This window comes from Nilaparvata lugens, chromosome 5, assembly GCF_014356525.2.
Source record: "Nilaparvata lugens isolate BPH chromosome 5, ASM1435652v1, whole genome shotgun sequence".
In the NCBI taxonomy this organism is placed as follows: Eukaryota; Metazoa; Arthropoda; class Insecta; order Hemiptera; family Delphacidae; genus Nilaparvata; species Nilaparvata lugens.
Genome location: NC_052508.1, coordinates 65269471 through 65290838, shown reverse-complemented (window position 1 = coordinate 65290838; position 21368 = coordinate 65269471). Strand labels below are relative to the sequence as shown.

At 34.0% G+C, this 21368-nt stretch overlaps 1 protein-coding gene across 1 annotated transcript; it reads left to right on the top strand.

The window, feature by feature from the left end:
- Positions 1–17949: 17949 nt before the first annotated feature.
- LOC120351655 (serine-aspartate repeat-containing protein C-like) lies at positions 17950–18333 on the top strand. The gene has a single exon (XM_039429581.1). It carries the CDS (start codon positions 17950–17952, stop codon positions 18331–18333), a length of 384 nt encoding a protein of 127 aa, XP_039285515.1.
- The last annotated feature ends 3035 nt before the right edge of the window (positions 18334–21368 follow it).

Below are 21368 nucleotides of genomic sequence, written 5' to 3'. Positions count from 1 at the left end.
CAATTACAGTGATTAATAGAGTCATAGGTAGAAGCGCAGTTGCCAATTTGTCAGTCGCCTGACTGCTTCCAGACAGGAAACTTAGCATGTGTAGCATGAGCACATGAACAGTCACTAGAAGTTGGAGAACGCTGGCCGCTTCAAAACGGCAAAATCGTGCCTCTGTATCCATCCCGCTGTATGCTTTCTCTGCTGAGCATGTCCATTCCAAGTAAGAAGTAATTTTGTACAGAGTATAGTAATATTATTACTGTATATCTCTATAATTCAAACTGATTACATTTTGTTTACTACATTGAAAATATAACGATGAAATATAAGAAACGCACTATGAAAATAATACTAATCACAATAGATAATTTTATAAAATTAGAGATCAGGAACCTCTTCCCCAAAAAGTAAACTCAAGTAATGGTATTGCTATCCTTGTCCATCATTCAACGAAACGGATAGCTATCTCTTTCTCGATTTGCTCTGTTGCCAGATCGTTTTTTAACAATGTAAAATTAATAATTAATCAACAAAATATTTCATCTTGATAATGAAAATTCATAATGAAATCATTGAAAAACAATTTCTTGCTTGATAAGATACAATTTTAAAAGATAATGAATCGTTAATATTACATCAATAAACCTGTATCAGCTACCGTCTATAGAAGGCGTTAACAAGACAGAGGATCGGCAACGTTTTCTTCGTATCTTTCTCCACTGTGATAATGTGGACGTCACTATAGTGTACTGTAATAGTAAGATAAACCTCAGCTAACATATCAGACAAAATTCAGATCAAATTTAGAATATTTTATATTGCAGATTTTTCCATTCTTTTTGCCAGTTTTTCTAGAGTAATGGACAGATCCTTGTCCTAATCGAGAGAGAGATCATTCCTCAATTGAAGCTCAGGATAAAATTTGTCTTTGTTGAAAAACTTGAAAAAAATTGTATTCAGTGACTCTTTTAGCTTGTTTGACTTGTTACTCCTTGAGCACCAATGGAAGAAATTTGCACAATATATTATTGTATTGTTTGTGCTAACCTAATAAATATATGAATAAATAAATAACAGTGAGAATTAATTTCTGTTGAGTTGAGTTTGAGATTTACGCGCTAGATTTCAATTTGGAGCAAGTTGAGAGGCAGCACCTTTCCCAAGAGACTATGTCACAAATCCAACAACAGCCGACCAAGTTGAAAACGTTTATTCGACTAGGAATAGAATTCTGCCACATGGAACTCTGTTACTTGAATCCGGACTTGTTTGTTCTAGCTTATTACCAAGTTTGTAAATGCGCGGAATTCGGTAAGCCGTGTGGAACTTATTTACTTAGGAGAACTTCATCATTGGATCTCGGTGTTTCTATTTCAGTCTCTCGGTCTATTGTATTTCCAACAAAATCTTGAGAGGTTCGCTACTTCAAGTACTGGTTAGAGAAAGCTTATTCGTCACCTTTAAATATCGATTAGGCTGATATTTGATAGTCCTATAGCTCATATAGTAGCCTAATAGCTAGCTGTTTCATTGAAATTTCAAATTCTAATTCAGAATAAAAATGGTATTTTACCCGAATAAATTTAGGTTGACGCACACCGTTAAAGTTCGATCCAAGGATCAGAAATCTTGGATAAAACATCTTTTGAAATCGGGGGTTTCAAATTCAAATTTCAAATTCTCCAGAATACAAATGGTACTTTACCAGAATGAATTTAGGTTGACGCACTCCATTAGTTCGATCCAAGGTTCAGAATCTTGAATAATTGATCTTTACTTATGAAATCATGGGTTTCGACTTTGAGCGTTAATATCTCAAAGTAGAAATGATAAAAAAAGTTTTCTTCTTAGATCATTTAGATCATCAAAAGTTTTCTTCTTGTACCATTTTAGTAATTTGATAGTATCCAAATCGGAATATGTACGTTGAAAAAATGTCACCAGTAAAATCTCTCCAGTAGAGAATTATAAGTTCTCAAAGGCGAGGTGCACAAACTTGATAGAATGAATAGTATTGGGTATTTTACTTTATTAGTGTGATAATAATAATAATAATAATATCGAGTGACCTGGCTGGCTCAGGTCTGGTGTCAGAGTTTTCAGGTCGCAACTGATCAATTTCAGGGCCTCTGACATGACCTAACGACTGCTTTTTAGGCAGCCGGGACCGACGGCTTAACGTGTCCATCCGAAACACGGGAGTGGCCCGAGATAAATATCGTGTGATAAGATGTGATGTTAACAGTGATTTTTCAAATTAATCGTATGGAATATCCTCAATTTCACAAATTAGAATGAGTATGATATTGAATCAACTTTTTTGAAACGCGAACCATTTTCCCTTATTATTCAATAGAAAACTGATTGGCTGGAATAAATCAGCAAGAACGACTCATATAGGTCACAATATTGATGGTTATCATATAGGGATGTTTGATTCATATGCAGTTGATTTCAGTAATAGCTGTACTATTTTCGGAGATAGAAGCAACACAGGCTTCGTTTAAAATTTCCCTCCATAAAACAAGATCTTTTCCCCACACTCCGATTTTTTGAAAATAGCAAGTATGACAAATAACTCCCAACAATTGAAAATAAAGTCTATCTATCTATAGTGAGGTCCACGTTATAATGGCAGTGGAGAAAGATAGGCGAACAACGTTGCCGAGCATCAATGCCTTCTATAGACGGTAGTAGATACAGGTTTATTGATGTAATATTAACTGTTCACTCTCATACAAAATGATAAAAATTATATTTTATTAAGCAAGAAATTATATTTTCAATAATTTCATAATGGATTTTCATAATTAAGATGAAATATTTTGTTAAATAATTATCAATTCTACATTGTTAAAATAAGATCTGGCAACAGAGCAAAGCGAGAAAGAGATAGCTCTATCCGCTTTGTTGAATGAAAGACAAGGATAGCTAATCAAACACTTCCACTATAACGTGGACCTCACTATATCTATCTTTTTCTCTATCCGTCTACCTCTCTGCCATTTCTTTTTCATTCCTCACTTTCTCATTTTCACTCTTTCTTTTACTCTCTTGCTCTCTCTCACACACAAGCTCTCTAACTCTACCTATATTGTTGCTCTCAAAATTTTCCCTCTTTCTTCCCTGCATCTAACATCGGTGTAATGTATTTGGAATAACATGAGTAGCACTCCCATTGATTACGGCTCGAAGATTTCTCAGGAAGCACAGCGTGATTCGGTAACCAGCTGTTAATGTTTTTCTTCAGGGATAAATACTCGGAATGGTTTACGAGGTAGGCGAAGCTATCTTTAGGCAGCAGCATCTGGTACTCTTCTCCTGAAGCAATCTTGTGCATGTGTGGTATTTAAATAATACGCCGAGCTCAACAAAAACAGTTTCCAATTTCTAGATTTGGGATTGATAAATAGTTTCCATGTTATATATTGTAATCCTCTCCTCCGAGGCTTGACAGCTAACTAAACACTGATTTAAACGCAACAGATTTATTCTGTACATCTGTTTAAAAGTGTTACGCCAGATTTTACTCCAATATCTGATTGTAACTCAACGAGGAATCGCTCCACATACATCAGTAAGAAAGATTCTGTCAGATTCATATATGTACACTAATAACTCGACTTGTAACTTGTATCTTGACGAACCTTGGATTCAAGATGAAGATTTCAAGCAGTATTTGATAGTAAGCACTTTTCTATTTTGTTCTGACTCTGAAAACGATTTCAAACAAGAAGCAAACAATTTTAAAATGTAACATTTATTGAGATCTGTATCTCTATTTGATCGTAAGCCAACTTCAAGACAGCACCTCTTTCACTATTTTGCATTTGAAATAATAGTTATTCAACTAATTATTCGTTGCTTTAAGAAAATACTGTTTATTTCATAATTTATTCATGCATTGATAGATACAATAATTCTCAACTATGAATGATTGGGGGAGGAACAACAGGCTTGAAGCCAAAAACTGTTCCTTCCCCAAATTTTGATAGAAATTGTCCAAAAATACGAGTAGGTTATGTTTTCACTTCATGAGTTTTGTCCAGTTTTGAGTCCAAAATATACATAAACGAGTAATTTAGAATTTTGATAAGTTGAAAACCAAATTACATATAAATATTTCACTTATCATCACTGATAACTGGAAAATAGGTACTGAATTAATAATTGAAAATTTTGAGTCCAAAATATACATAAACAAGTAATTTAGAATTTAAATAAGTTGAAAACCAAATCACATATAAATATTTCACTAAATCATCACTGATAACTGGAGAATACTGTATTAATAATTGAAAATTTGAATTTGAAAAGAAACTCAAACTTACATCTAAAATAAAAGTTTCTAATTGTATGTAAGAATATGATAGAGAGAGACTTTCCTCTCTTTAATTTCGTTAACACTTATTTTGAAATTCATCAATCTATCGAACTGAACAATTTGGGAGAGCCTGGGCCTATTGAGATATCTCAATTGAAGAAATTCCAAACATAAATTTGAAAAACTAAAGCATTTATTACCGTGGATCCCTTTTACATCAATTACACACCTAATTCTTCACTATTGAACCTAAAAGTTATATTCACATTAATATATTACAACAATATTCACATTGAATCTAATTGTTCATGTATTGTCAACAACTGTAAGTTTTTGAAACACTCATTCTGTTTAAAATCTATTTACAGTGTGGTTTGAGTGGGAGGAGAAAACTTTTATACGTTAAGTAGGATCTTTTTATTCTATGGTGGAAGTAATTTGTGGAAGAGGGGGCTGCTATTGCCACAACTTCACCCACAACATAATGTTTTAACGTGTGAAAGTGAAAGAATTTATATGTCTATCTACCTACAATATTCATTTACATTCTACACAATCAAATATCACATGAGACTAAATTATTCCAGTTCATCTTATTGGTATTATGTTGATTAGAGATGACAATTTTCAATTATTCAACTGTTGCAAGAATTTACTGTAGTAGATTTGGAGCGATAATTATTTTGGCGGCCGAAACGGAGCCATCACAAGCAGTGATTTGGCAGTCGGCCCAGCTCAGAGACAAAATTATTCGGCGAGAAAAGGGACAGAGCTATTTGCGGCTTGACGCGCGATCAAAAAAGCAGCAACAACTTCTACATACTGCCCTGATAGCTGGTATCAGCATTCCAAAACTACAGTTTAATTGCATGAGGCGTCACACGTGATAATTGTTCAAGTACGCTCACCCTTCTGGTGCATTGGCGTAATTAAATTCGCGGAAGAATTGCGCTGTCGGCGCGTTGTTTTCGCATTTGCAGCGTCGCGGTTTTGATGCAGAGCGTCGGCGGTTGTGACGCACTGATTGATTTCCGCATTTCGGGCTGAGAGTTATCGACGCGTTCATTTGTGAACCCTACCAACCCACAGACCACGTCAAACGCAATAACTTTCCAATTTTCAAATACCATGTAGCGGTGCGATTCTTCTAACGGCTCCGATAATTACGGAACAGCGATGAGGAATCTGCATGATGTTGAATTGAAAAATAAAATTGTATTTTCAAATCCATTTCATAACTCTCGTATTGAGGAATCAGAGTTGTAGAGCCATTATTGTATTTTATAGAAACGTGTGTCGTTTTTGTATGTGATTTTTGATAATGGAATCAGAGTTGTAGAGTCATTATGGTATTTTATAGAAACGTGTGTCGTTTTTGTATGGGATTTTTGATAGTGGAACATGATTCCCAACTCTGTATACTAATCATGCTATGGAAACAATCAATCAACTATCAAAAAATTGTTTTGTAAAATATTGATAGGGGTTTTCATAGTTTGATAGGGGTTCTTCAAAACTAGTTTAACCTCACTAATACATCTCTCTAGAACTCAAATAGATTAACATCGTTCGGTGAACTTAATGGTTAGATGATATCGAGTCACGTTGATTTATTCTAATGTGGTTTGCAATTATTGTATTCATAGGTAATGAGCAAACATATTTTATAATAATATTGTTATTAATGATAAAGAAAACTAGAGCTTCTTACCACTCTTTCAGGATAAAGTATATTTGTTGATGGAGCATTGTGATGAAACTGTTCAATTGTTAATGACGATGTAACTTTCGACTCATACGTTCAGATGTACGTCACTGGAAAATGCCCCCTACCTAGATTATACTCCTCATCAGCACCCAACCATTGTTATTAGAGCTGATTATGAATATCAACTGCAGTTCCAATACTTCCCTTTTCTTCTCCTCTTTACCCTTCATTCCTCACTTTTACACCCTCTACCTGACTATTACATGAGAAACCATAGTTGGCTATGCACACCACACCAAGAAGCCTGTTTTTGTATTTTATTAAAAATTTATTTTCGATTGTGATTCTTTGAATTTTGATTTCTTCCATAAATCGTGTTGAATTGAGTTGATTGATATTTATTTGAGAAGCCTGCACTGTATTTGAGCAATTAAATATGTAAGTAGTTGAGATTACAGTTTAGAATAAATGTTAAGATAAACTAAGGCTAAGATATTTATATTCAATAATATTTTTATACATAAACTGTAGTTGAGACAGTTCAAATTCAAACAGAAAGTATTCGCTTGATGGGCGCAGAGCAGTGTGTTCGTGAACAAACTTTTGCACTGGTTCAGGCAAGGCCTGAACTGATATTTAATGTTTTGGAGACGAGGGTCTAAGATCTGATTTGTATTGAATGAAAAAGACCAAGAAATTGTCAAAAACCACATATTTATTGATACTTAGAAAGACCGGTTTCGGTTATTACACCATTGTCAATCTCTGATGAAGAACAATGCTTTATCTCAGATTGACAATGGTGTAATAACCGAAACCGGTCTTTCTAAGTATCAATAAATCTGTGGTTTTTGACAATTTCTTAGTCTTCTTCATTCAATATGAATAATTACCACAATATCAACTTCTCAACTACACAAAAAGTAAAACCGGTCTTTCTAAGTATCAATAAATCTGTCGTTTTTGACAATTTCTTAGTCTTTTTCATTCAATATGAATAATTACCACAATGTCAACTTCTCAACTACATAAAAAATAAGATCTAATTACTATTTTATTTCCTGAAAAGAAAAACAAAGAATTTCAAGGCTGTCGGACCATACGATTGAATGAATGAATGACTGGACCACTTTGACAGATGTTATTCTATTTGTAGGTTATTTGTCCAGTCGTGAACTAGAGGCGGGGTACCAGCTATGTACAGTATTTGCGATGTCCGGAACTCATTGTTCATGATGCATGATGAGGTCAAGCTTCATATGTGTTGTATCTCTCAGTTGGGCCATTCACGAGGAGGGTGATCTGAAGTACCGTGCCGCCCAGGACCTGAGTAATGCGTGTGCCATCAGAGTCAATGTGGCAAGATAGTGCTTCGGCCAGTATTGTTCGAACGTTAATGGTGTAATTTTAATTCGTAATGTAGAGGGGGATGATATGTTGTAGAAGGGCGACAATAGGGGATGTAGTTGTAGGATTCGGTTGGGTGCGTCCTGGCAGAGAGGGTGCCAGAATTATTGTCTGTTTCATCTCATCTAATCAGCATCTGGACGACTGCATGGGCTGGGAACTGTAGGTTGATTTGTCTGTGGCCAGACCCCTTCGAGTTGGTTCTATGATTATTGCAGTACTTGTAGTCCGCACTGGGACAACCAATACATCTACAGTTACCTCTTTCTTGAAAAGAATTTCATCATTGAAGGGGTTCTTAAGAATACCATCATTCCATCAATCAATTACTACTCGTAGTGCATCAATGACAACTTTTACTCTCGTAGAAGGCATAATAATTTAATCGATAATAATAATAATATCTCTGGTCGAGGAGAGGAGTTTATTCAACACGACCAGAGGAGTTTATTCAAAATATAGACATGATTACAAAAAGCTTATAAGCTACAATTATTTACAAAGTATTAATAAAATTGGTTGATTACTTGCTGATCTAAGAAAATGTGGCTCCCACTTTATATGAATATGTGTCGGGATGCCACCTAATTTTGCTATTATTTGAGATTTTATGCCAAAAGTAAAAAATTCTAATAAAGATACATTTTGCGATATCTCTAAACAGTTCATTGATTGCCCTTTTTTACTAGTGCCTCATTGTTATGTTGACAAGCTAATTTACTTACAACTTATTTCTCATTTATTTAATATGTTAGTCGATATCTCTAGACAATTCATTGATTGCCCTTTTTTACTAGTGTCTTATTGTTATGTTGACAAGCTAATTTACTTACTGCTCATTTCACATTTATTTAATAAGTTAATCGATATCTCTAGACAATTAATTGATTGCCCTTTTTTTACTAGTGTCTTATTGTTATTGTGATAAGCTAATTTACTTATTACTTATTGCTCATTTATTTGGCTGAGAATGAAGCATGAAGAGGAAGCCCGCGTATATCTCTCTCTATTTCCACATCTAAACCTAGTTGCATTAAAAAAAGTTTTTGCCCAAACATTTTTGAAATTGCGTGAAATGAATCGTATACTTGAGATTAGGTAAAATTTTCTCTTGGTGAATATCATTCGAATAAGTTTAATTATACTCATCTATTCCACTTTCGATTATGAAGGTTTTATTCAAAAATTTGTCTGTAGTATCAAAAATAGTTCAAAAACGAATGATATAAATAAATTAATTGATTGTACTGAAAAAGTGTTACAAACCAAAAGATTTGTGACCCAGTTCAAACTCTACAGACTAAAGAGTTGGTTTCCTTGAAAATCTGCAAGCTCTTTGATCAGTAGCAATAAATCCCAGATGTTCCCTGTAGAAACGTTCTCTTTCTTTGGGAGTCAGTATGAAAGAGTTAGTTTCAATAAGACTCATCTGTTTTTCCGACAAGAGAGGACTTTATTCTCCAAGATTTCAACTGTTATATAAAATAATAATCCTGTATTCCATTCAAAATAAACAGCTCATATTGTTGATAAATTTATCATAATTTGGGTATATTGATTGTGTGAATAACAAGTGTATCAGTGTATCATCAATAAATTTTGAATATTTTATTTCTTGAGTGGAGCATAGCAGTCCTACTACTCTAAAGTCTTTAAATTATTTTTATTTTATGAGGAGTGCACTCCAATAGGGCTTATGCCTAGGTGTGCCAATCTTTATTTCGCTTTATCTTTTTGTCCTCTAAAGCAAAACAGAAAATGTTGAAATAAGTTGTTTTTCATAATAGTGGATTTTCATTAGTATTTTTATTTTTTGTATTTTTAGCCGGTACAATGTTTTGTAATAATATTTTGTGCGAAATAAATTAATTTTTGAATTGAAAAAAAATTGATTCAAAAAAAAATGTGTGAATAACAACAATAATATTATAGAAATAAATTAGAAATCGCATTTATTCGAACGCTGATTAATGAATAGTTATTATTAAATACATTTAATTTGGGTTTTCATTTGATAATAATTATCCTATTACCTATTAATAATATTATATTGATGAATATTTACAGAGAATGAAAAAGGGTTCTAGTAGATAAAGATAGTAGAAAAACGTTGCCGAACCTCTGTTCTGTCAATGCCTTCTATAGACGGTAGCAGATACAGGTTTATTGATGAAATATTGACTGTTCAATCTCTTTTAAAATAATCAATTATATGTTTTTAATAATTTCATAATGAATTTGCTTAATTAACATGAAATATTCTGATAATTATTAATTCTACATTGTTGAAAGACGATCTGGCAAAAGTGATCAGAGCAAACAATCAGAGCAAAGTGAGAAAGAGATAGCGCTATCCTTGAATGATAGACAAGGAGGGGGACCACATTATGCTGGGCTTAGAATTTTCAACTGTTTGACGGACGAACTTAAGAGTGTTGACAGTCTTGGAAAATTCTATACAGCTCTCAAAGATACTCTGACTGAATGTTGCCCGTATTCATTAAGATAATGTTATGAGATCTTCTTATTGAGAAATTCTCATTGAAATCCTAGAGATCAGAAATTATCCAGACGATTTTGTAAAATGAAAAATCTGGTGTGGCGCACTCACACAACTTTCCTTGCCGTTATAAAAATTTATCACCTGACGCAAGTGTACACGCGCATTCCAAGTCTACTATTCAAAGATCTGCCAGCTGGTGACAGGACAATAACGCTGGAGACACACGTAGTCTGCTATCTCTTCATAGTGAATGATTTAATAGAATCAACAGTTTGCTTTATTGGATAAACACATTTTCTCGAATTTCGAGCTTATTTTCAATTTTAGGTGAAAATGTTACTCAACATTAATTGAAGAGATTTTCATGCTAAATCTTTCCCACTTGGAAATTTTTGTTTAAATTGTATCTAAAATCAAGCTTTGCATAGATGGGGTTCCTGAATTTTTTACAGATATGGGACTTGGCAGTTGATAGAACTTATCAATGACTATTCTAGGTATGAATTTTATCAAAATCGTTGGAGCCGTTTTCGAGAAAATCGCGAAAACCCCTGTTTTTGACAACATTTTCACCATTTTATCCGCCAATCTGAATTGCATCAGATCGAAATTTTTCGTGTCGGATCCTTATATTGTAAGGACCTTAAGTTCCAAATTTCAAGTCATTCCGTCAATTGGGAGATGAGATATCGTGTACTCAGACGCACATACACTCATACACACACACACACACACACACACACACCACACACACACACACACACACACACACACACACACACACATACAGACCAATACCCAAAAACCACTTTTTTGGACTAAGGGGGCCTTGAAACGTATAGAAATCTAGAAATTGGGGTACCTTAATTTTTTTCGGAAAGCAATACTTTCCTTACCTATGGTAATAGGGCAAGGAAAGTAAAAACTTTCCCTCAATGGAGGGAAACCATATATTTGACATGTCGTACACCGTTTGAGCTGTGCTCATCTAATGCGGTTTTATACGATGAAATAAAAATAACAATAACAAGGATAGCAATACCATCGCTAATCAAACACTGACATTATATTATAGTGGACCTAACTATAGTATTTCTATTTAATTGATATATATGAATAATTTCACTGCGTTTTTGAGACTGATCCCTACTCTTTACACCAACTTGTTTCATATCCGATTGAAATCACAAAATTACAGATTGCAGGATAGATTCGGCTTAACCACTTGTGGTTTATATTGGTCGATTATTCATTGTGTTTCGTTGTTATCACCTTTAGATAGAGATAAGATACCGTGTCCAGGATTCATGTTGGATTGGATAGATGTGGTTGGGGTTGGGGTTGATCGAGTCCGTCTGCTCCTTATCAGCCGTCATCTTGTCTCTCCAGGAGCATCCGACCTTTGTTTGGCCGACTGCCCTGCTTCACCCCAGCAACATCCATCTCTTCCGCTAAACCGATTCCAATCGATATCCTTGCAAACAAACACAAAAAACACTTTCTCTTTAAGCTGTCTCTTTCCCGCCTCGTCGCTGCGAAACACGGCAACAATAACGTTTTCCTTCCTCCTTCTCCTCCTCATTCTCCTCCACCTCCTCCTCTGTATTCAGGCTTGTTGCGATTGATTCCAAACGACCCATTCGCAGCTAAACTCGCACAATATTTATCTGTCTGTCAGATCTACAATTCCAGTGTTTGCCACTGTTTATCTCATTGTAAACAGTCCAAGAGAAACGCTGGAGGCCTTCAATTTATTGTCCAACTCTTCTAGTTGCGGTGGAGATTCGATTGTCATTTTATGATTTATCTCAGTGTAGCGCGCGCGCTCTCCTTTCCCATTTTCCTCTCTTGGAGAAGTGACAGCTAAAATCGTTAGCGAGATAATAATTGACTCAGTGGACCGAGGTGGTTTCACGAGAGTACCTTTCGTTCTTTCAAACATACTAAGGCCCGGTTGCACAACAGCCGGTTGAATTTTAACCGTGATTAATTTCACAAGAAACCAATCAGAGAAGGCCTTTTTGATAAGACGGCTTCTCTGATTGGTTCTCGTGGGATAAATCACGATTAAAATTTAACCGGCTTTCGTGCAACCGGCACTAACAGGTTTTTTACAACAGCTTTGATTACACCACATGAATATGAAAAGCGTCACCATGGTCTTCTATCTCATTCATTTTCTGTTCCAGGAATACATAATCGTTTATGCTCTCAGAAACCTTGGTGGAAGTAGTAAGTTAAGGTGCGATCAGAACGAATAAGTCGCGGTGATTTTGATCGATTCCAATTGCGGTCAGAACGACTGTTTTGATCGATGCCATTAAAAAGTTAGCGATGATAAAAACATTTGAAGTCATTGATATAGTTATCTAGATATGACAGGTCCATTGTGACATGAGAATTCATTCATGTATTTATTCACCAAAAATGTTTACAATACAAGGTATATACACAATTAAGCCACGGGATACACCCAAAACGGCTTACATTAAAATACATAACTAACGAAAAACAGTTCAAGCTTGGTAACAGAAATCAAATTACACTATCTCAATTTTAGGATACATTTCTTTCTAAATTCCGGTAAAGAATCTCTATTTATGTCACAATTTCCAAACATTTTATCATTAAATAGTTGTTGAAACATGATTAAAAATAATAGTAAGTAAGCTCATTATCAGCTATAACCATAAAATGAAACAATCTTAGAAGTTTTCTCTACTATAACATACCTGACCGTTCTGTTCGTACCATTAGAGGAATTAATCTTTAATTATTACTAAATACTTTCTATCAAACAAAGTGGGCCCTTAGGCTCACTATACCAACTCCAACAAATTTTCAAACTTTCGATAATTTGTGTTCGCACCTTAGTAATATTTTGCCATATTGAAAAAGAACTGATTCAATAACTCACTATAAATTACAGTTTCCTAATCTTGGATGCTTTTTTAGTATAATGGATGAATCGTATGACTTCTATCAACAGTAATTGAAAAAGTTCATTTGTTATTTTATGCGCAGTATGTAGATAGAGAATAGATGGTATTTTCAAAAACTTTTTAATAGTTATATCTTTAGCAATCATCATAGCAATAAACTATGAACTATCCTAAGCAATAATTGGCTCATCAGTAGTCACATTAGGTACTGTTTTTTTGTTTTTTTTTGAAACATCTGAAATAGTTTGTATACTACCAATTGTAAGATATTATTATAGTTATTAGTTACTACTACTGTACCAGCATCACGCCAAATACAGAGTAACTGTCAAACGCTACTCTAGGGAATCATTGACCGAGCGAAGTGAGGTCTAAGATTCAAGTTGACGGTTTTGCATTTATGTTTATATTTATGTTCCGCATTTACAGCGAAACGCAGCAATAGATTCTCATGAAATTTGACAGGTATGCTACTTTTTGAATTTCGCGTCGACGTACACATACGTTCTTTTGAAATTTTGCATTTTAAGGATAATACAAAAGGAAAAGGAGTCTCCTTTGAACGCCAATATTACCGTACCGTAAAAATCATACTTTGAAATTATTCATCATAAATCAGCTGTCTAGTGAACTATAATAATACCCGTTCAAAAACATAGAACATCTTGAAAATGTATCTTTCCATCAAAGCTAGTAGACAGTTGTCTTTCCATTAGCTGAGGCCATGATTCTAGTTTGGAGTTTCGAGTTATTGATAGAAAACATTTTTTTTTTACATTTTTCTTTCTAATCTGATGATTAAAATTGCAACAAATATTATTGAAAAGAAATTGATTTCTAAAATAATAAAAAGTGAGAAGTGAAGTTTGTAGGAAATCAGCATTATGGTAGTTTATTTTGTTAATTTCAACACACCGATTTTTCGCCAACACGACAACACAGAATGTTCTCTGATTGGATTGGCGTATCGACGGCAGCTAGACCCAAAGACCTCAAAGAGATATAGACACACTATGCCTTCCCAATGATAGCTCTTACTTGAAATTTAAGGCCGCCATTGGGGTATTCTAGCACGAGATAATATATCTATATTATGTGTAATATTATAGATTACAAAGGCATTGGTATGTAATAATCTTATGGGTTGCCCCCTCAATGGCCGATTTCAATTCCAAGTACGTCACTAGCGCTGCATGTGAGTCTATGCATCTTTAAGGTTTTTTGCTAGACCTGATAACAGCGCGCACACTCACATTCCGGGATCACACGTCACGGTACGATATGACAGAAAGCTCTATGTTTATTCGGGATTTTCTCTAGACATTTTAAATTGATAAATTATTTATTAATTTTTGAGAAAACATAACAACAGGTCAATGTAACTTACGGAGCGCGAGGTTCACAGAACTACTAGTATTAGAGAACTTGTTAGCGTTCTCTTTTCTTCTTGAAACTTAATTAAGTGTTACTTTGTTTACTCATGGTGAAGGAAATGCTCTACTCAGAGAGTCCATCTGCAGCTGAAAGATAAATACAATCAATCTCAAGTGTCATTTTGGTTCTGGAGTGCTCATACTCTATCGTATAAGGCTGTTCAGTAACATATATGAAGAAGCTAGCTCAGTAGGAAGGAAGGGATGAAGGCAAGTTCATGACAGAATGAAGTGTTTTGTGTATGGTAGAAAATTGAGGCACGAATGCGTCATATATGTGCTGCGAGAATGCGAGCCAAAAACGCGGCGGCAACGTTTGTTTTGGATACTGTTCACTCTTCTCACTCTCTCTCACCCAATCTCTCTCCTTTTTTCTTTCAAGCTAAAATAGCGTCAAGCAATATTTCATAACAGAAACAAGATTCTATTTCACCAGAATTTTATCCGTATTCCTTTGCTTCTGCTGAAGAATTTCCTATTTCTACCCCCACACCACCAACTCTTCTACCCCCACCAACTCTTCTGTCGTACCTTTTGTGACGACGGTTCGGCCTTGCTGCTACCAGGTGTAATAAACCATCACTTTCATCCCCTCGCAACATTTTATGCCCTTATCAACAACCCCTATTCCTATAATATTGCAGCTTCTTCAGCAGGCCAGATGGCTTTCGTGCTAGTCGTCAAGCCTCGACGCCTTTCTAAACAAGTATACACAATTTTAGTAAATTTACTTGAATTATTGCCTCTTGAAAGCATGCATCGTTCTGAAGAGATTGTCTGTGTAGTGGTTATCTTTTCAAAGCGAAATAATAAATTGAGTAAGTTCTTTCTGTTAACAATGGAGGCCTCCCATTCAATAGTATACCATCTTATTCATGATATCGTCCATAGGAATTCACTAATGAGTTCCTTTTGTCAATCTTCATTGAAATTTGTGATGCAAGACATATTAATCATTTAATATTTTATTTATTTACAATGCAGATGGCAATAGTGTATCTACATTGGTAGATAAAATATGAGTTTATTTTGTCAATCTTCTTATAATTTGTGATGCGAGATGTATTAATCAATAAATATTTTATTCATTTACAATTCCTTTCTAAACAAGTAGACACAATTTTAGTAAATTTACTTGAATTATTGCCTCTTGAAAGCATGCACCGTTCTGAAGAGATTGTCTGTGTGGTGGTTATCTTTTCAAAGCAAAATAATAAATTGAATAAGTTCTTTCTGTCAACAATGGAGGCCTCCCATTCAATAGTATACCATCTTATTCATGATATCGTCCATAGGAATTCACTAATGAGTTTCTTTTGTCAGTCTTCATATAATTTGTGATGCGAGATGTATTAATCAATAAATATTTTATTTATTTACAATGTAAATGACAGTAGTTTATCTACATTGGTAGATAAAATATGAGTTTATTTTGTCAATCTTCTTATAATTTGTGATGCGAGATGTATTAATCAATAAATATTTTATTCATTTACAATGCAAATGGCAGTAATGTATCTACATTGGTAGATAAAATATCTTTAATTTATTTTTAATAAGGTAATCATTTAATATTATAATATAGATATCATAGAATAATATATTAATCATTTAATATTTAATCTATTCACAATGCAAATGGCAGTAATGTATCTACATTGTTAGATAAACAGGTATCTACAGTATCTACAGTATCTATATTGGTAGATAAAATAATAAGGTAGTCCTTGTGATATTTTTCTTCCAAATTTACAGGTGATGACGAAGTCCAAGATGAGTTAGAATTCCACGTGTACAATTTATACTTGAGTAATATGGGAAACATAGTAATTTTAATTGAATATCTTAATTTTTATATAAAATTCAGTAATTATTATAGAAATCACTAGTAGGCACCCTCTTTACACTTTTTTATATTAACAAAACTAGTTTTAGCACTCATGCCATTTTCAAGTATCAAAATAAAAATCGTTGAGCCGTTTTCGAGAAGATCGCGAAAACCCCTGTTTTTGACAACATTTTCGCCATTTCAGCCGCCATCTTGAATTGCATTTGATTGAAATTGTTCGTGTCGGATACTTATAGTGTAAGAACCTTAAGTTCCAAATTTCAAGTCATTCCGTTGATTGGGAGACGAGATATCACAGACGCACACACACACACACACACACACACACACACACACACACACACACACACACACCACACACACACACATACAGACCAATACCCAAAAACCACTTTTTTGGACTCAGGGGACCTTGAAACGTATTATAAAAATTTAGAAAGGTACTTTAATTTTTTTCGGAAAACATTACTTTCCTTACCTATGGTAATAGGGCAAGGAAAGTAAAAATAGCATGATTGTTAAAACTAGTTCTGTTGATTTAAAAAAGTATAAATAAGATACTAGTGATTTCTATAATAATTAAACAGTTCAAGTACCTAGGCTAATAAAATTACTTTACCAGAACATTTAGTATGACATGAATTCGGTTCAATTATCAATTATCACTCTGTATTATAAAATAAGTACCGTATTAATGTAATTTCATGAGTATAAATGACTATAGTGATGTCTACGTTATATGGCAGTGGATAAACATAGAAGAAAAGCGTTATCTCTTTTCTTTATAGGGCTACTTGTAATATAAATATAAAGATAATAAAAATCTCAGTACCCTTTTTTTGAAATATTTTATCACTACATGTTTCGGACATTTATGCAATTTTCAGGAAAAATTTTATGGCATAAATGTCCGAAACATGTAGTGATAAAATATTTCAAAAAAAGGGTACTGAGATTTTTATTCTCTCTATATTTATAAAAGAAAAGCGTTGCCTATTCTCTGCCTTAATTAAATTATATTTCTACATTGTCAAAAGCAGATTTGGCATCGTTGCGAAGCTAGAAAAGGATAGTACCACCTGCTTTGTCGAATGATAGACGAGGATAGCAACATCGAAGTTAATCAAATACTCTCATAATAACGTGAAGCTCATTATAGTAGGATTATATGAATTTATGTGCTGACAAGTTACAACCCGCAACGTATCCCGACTAGAATCTCGAAAAGTCTATTTAAGTTTGAGACAGTATGATCAACTACTAACTGATATGACATGATAAACAGAGGATAAAGATTCATCAGGAATGAGACAATATAAGTCTCAATTCATATTTGGTTTATGTTTGTCTAATGGCATAAGACAAAGAGATCGTAACATTATTGTTACCATTGCATGTTTCATCAAAAATAACTCTCAAGACAAGAACGATTGGATGATGGAGTCATTTGCGATGTCGTGATTGATTTGAGCAGTTATTTCTTGCACGCGAATTTTAAGGAGAATACCATTCTTATTCCATTCCCATAACTGGCACAAGACAAGCGGTAGTGCATTGAACGCGATCAATAAAAAGGATAAAATGTACAAAAAACTCAAAAAAGAGCTATTCAATAATAAATTGAAAGAAGATTTGTTGTACATAAAATATCATCCTACATGCATATCTTGATCAGCTCAATCAGACACCTTGTCTAATAAACAAAAAGAAAACACAACCCCTTCAGAATAAATAAACAGTAGAAGATTTCGAGCCCAGTTAAAAAATCAAAGTGATAACCTGGCCATCCTTCATGAACAGTAATGAAGTTTCCTTTTGCGATGATGATGATGATGGTGATAGTGATGACAGTGACAGTGAAAGTGATAGTGACAGGGATGATGACAGTGATAGTGACAGTGACAGTGTTAGTGACAGCGATAGTGACAGTGGTAGTGACAGGGATGATGACAGTGATAGTGACAGTGACAGTGTTAGTGACAGCGATAGTGACAGTGGTAGTGACAGGGATGATGACAGTGAGAGTAACAGTGACAGTGTTAGTGACAGCGATAGTGACAGTGATAGTGATAGTGACAGGGATGACGTCAGTGATAGTGACAGTGATAGTGACTATTTGAGTGTGCTCAAAAAACACTCAGGGAAATCCTTATTGTATTGTGTCCTTACAGATTAGCAGACTTCCTTGTTGGTTAATGTTTGATTATTGTATGTTATGTGAAATCTGTTGTGTTCTATTGACTGTTGTGTTGAGATATGAAGGAAGGTAGCATAGCCTCCTCTAATACAGATACTGTTATACTGTATTAGAGATATACTGTAATACTGTGTATTAGAGTAATACTGTAATACTGTAATACAGATACTACTAATACTGTATTAGAGGAGGCTATGATGGTAGTATTATATTACATTAAACTTTGACGTGTCATATACTGCGGGAGCAACGCAGTTTAGTCATTGTGATGAACAAGAAAAGTAAAGTAAGTGAAGTAAAGATGATGATGATAATGATGATGATGTTAATGATGATGATGATGATGATGATGATGATGATGGTGGTGGTGATGATGATACGGTAATCATCACAGTTGCCATACTAATGAAGGGTGCTATAGTGAGGTCCACCATATAATGGCAGTATTTGATGTAGAATTAATAATCAATTAACAAAATATTTCATCTTAATATGAAAATTCATCATAAAATTATTGAAGGATTATATATTCTTGTTTAATAGAATATCATTGATAATTTAAAACGTGAGTGAACAGTAAATATTACACCAATAAACCAGTAGTATGTAACGTCTATAGAAGGCATTGACAAGACTAAGGATCGGTAACGTTGTTCTCCTATCTTTCTTCAGTGCCATTACTGGAATAGGAACAGAAGTTTGGTGTCTTGTTTTACGAAGAGATGACTGATACCATAGCCACCTGTATTAAAGGTGGCTATGCTGATACCCATCGGATTCCCCTATTATAACGTGGACCTCACTATATTATACTTTTGCAGTGAAGATCACTGACACAGTAGAAGGTCTGCGAGGTGTTGAGCAGATTCGCTCGCACTCCTGCACTGAGTGGCAATCTCTGCTTGTTTCTCTGATCTCGCTCTGCTCACCTTCCAAAATTCCCCAAATGCCAGAGATCTGTTTGGACGCTGATTACAGGGTGACATCGGTATGACAGATAGCCGAGGAATTTAGCAGCTCTAGTGATTGGAATTGCATTCCTGTCTAATATCCTCCGTCCACAACTACCCTCGCAAACGGAATATTGCGTGCTTCAATAGCTCTCAACTATGGCAATGACAGAAAAATTCTTCACCAACTTGCTCGATTGGGATGAACGTGTTTTGGGTGGGACAGTTGGGGTCGGCTTGTGATAGAATAGGGACGGTTAGGTTGGTTTGTGATTGAATAGGAACAGTTCAAATCGAAAACAAAAAAGTGGCTCCTGGATAATAGAATCAATCATGGAGAACAATTAGTTCTATGAAAAATGTCCATACTGTTCCATTCTTATTTTCTTCATTTAATTATTTTTCCCATGAGTATTATAAATTTATTTCATGTTAAATTTATCTAAAATATCTAGGTATCTAAAATATCATCATAGGTTATCAATTTTATTTTTTAAATGTGGTTTTCATGAACTTCTAATGACTCGAAAGATGTATCTTTATTAATTTTTTCTACTTTTGGCATAGAATCTTGAACAATAGCAAAATTAGTGGAATCCCGACACATATTCATATATAGTGGGGCCACATTTTCTCAGATCAGCAAATAATCAACCAATTGTATTAATACTTTGTAAATAATTGTAGCTTATATGCTTTTTGTAATCATGTCTATATTTTGAATAAACTCCTCTGGTCGTGTTGTACCCTCGACCAGAGAAATTATTATTATTATTATTAGTTAGGTTGGTTTTTATAGAATAGGAACAGTTATAGATTGGTTGGCGAGCGAGTCGATTTCATTGCTTGATTTTTTTCGTTGAAGATGCCAAATTTGTTCTACTACTACTACTACTATTGCTAATTTCTTCTACTACTTCTAATCAAGCATAGTTTTATCGGAAGATAGGAACAGAATATTATGAAAGAAGATGAATTTCACTTCACACAAAGAAAGATCGTTGTATGCAAGATTGAATTGCATAGTTTTATCGGAAGATAGGAACAGAAAATTATGAAACAAGAGGAATTTTACGTCACACAAAGAAAGATCGTAGTATGCAAGATTGGATTTTAAACTCACCCAAATGATGAAGAATAGAGTGGTTACTTTGCAGTGGGAGTCATCTTACCTGTAAAGTAAAAGAAAAATTATCATTAGATTACAAATGTCTACCTTACATAAATTCAAATACATGTTATTTCCAGAAAGTACATTTTTCAATATATTCCCTGAAAATTTTCCTTCTAATATATGGAACAAGTTCATGTTTAGAGGAGGAGTCATTCCAACAATAGACACAAAACAAGAAAGAAAAAGTTGACTTTCTACTGCTGTAGTTTACAAGCATAAGCTATTCAAACATATTAACATACAACAATACTAACACATAAAACAATTGAAAGAAAAGTACTAAATCATTGCAATCACTTTAAAGTGAAATGCAATCTCAAGAAGCATGATGAGTTGAAAATATTCACTCATGGAAAACTTATAACTTGATCCCATCATATAAACAGGAAAAATACATAAAAAGTTGGTATCATAGATGTTGGAAATTTACACCTTTCACCCATGTTTCTCATTTGATAGTCTTACAAATTTTATCCACTAAAAAAATTTGATTGGTGTATCTATCACTGCAATCAATGAAAAGTAAAACGCAAAATCTCAGGAAGCATGAATAGAAGAGTTGGAAATGTGTAGGCCTACTTTTCAAACATGCGTTTATATGAGTTTCATTTGATTGATGTATCCAAATTTTATCCACTAAAAAAATTTGATTGGTGTATCTATCACTGCAATCAATGAAAATTAAAACCCAAAATCTCAGGAAGCATGAATAGAAGAGTTGGAAATGTGTAGGCCCACTTTTCAAACATGCGTTTATATGAGAAACTTATATGAGTTTCTCATATAGATATCTCATAGAATCTCATATAAACATAGGAAAGTTGCATAAAAATTTGATAGTTTGAAATCTATACCTTCTACTCATACTCGTTATTTGATAAACTAAAAAT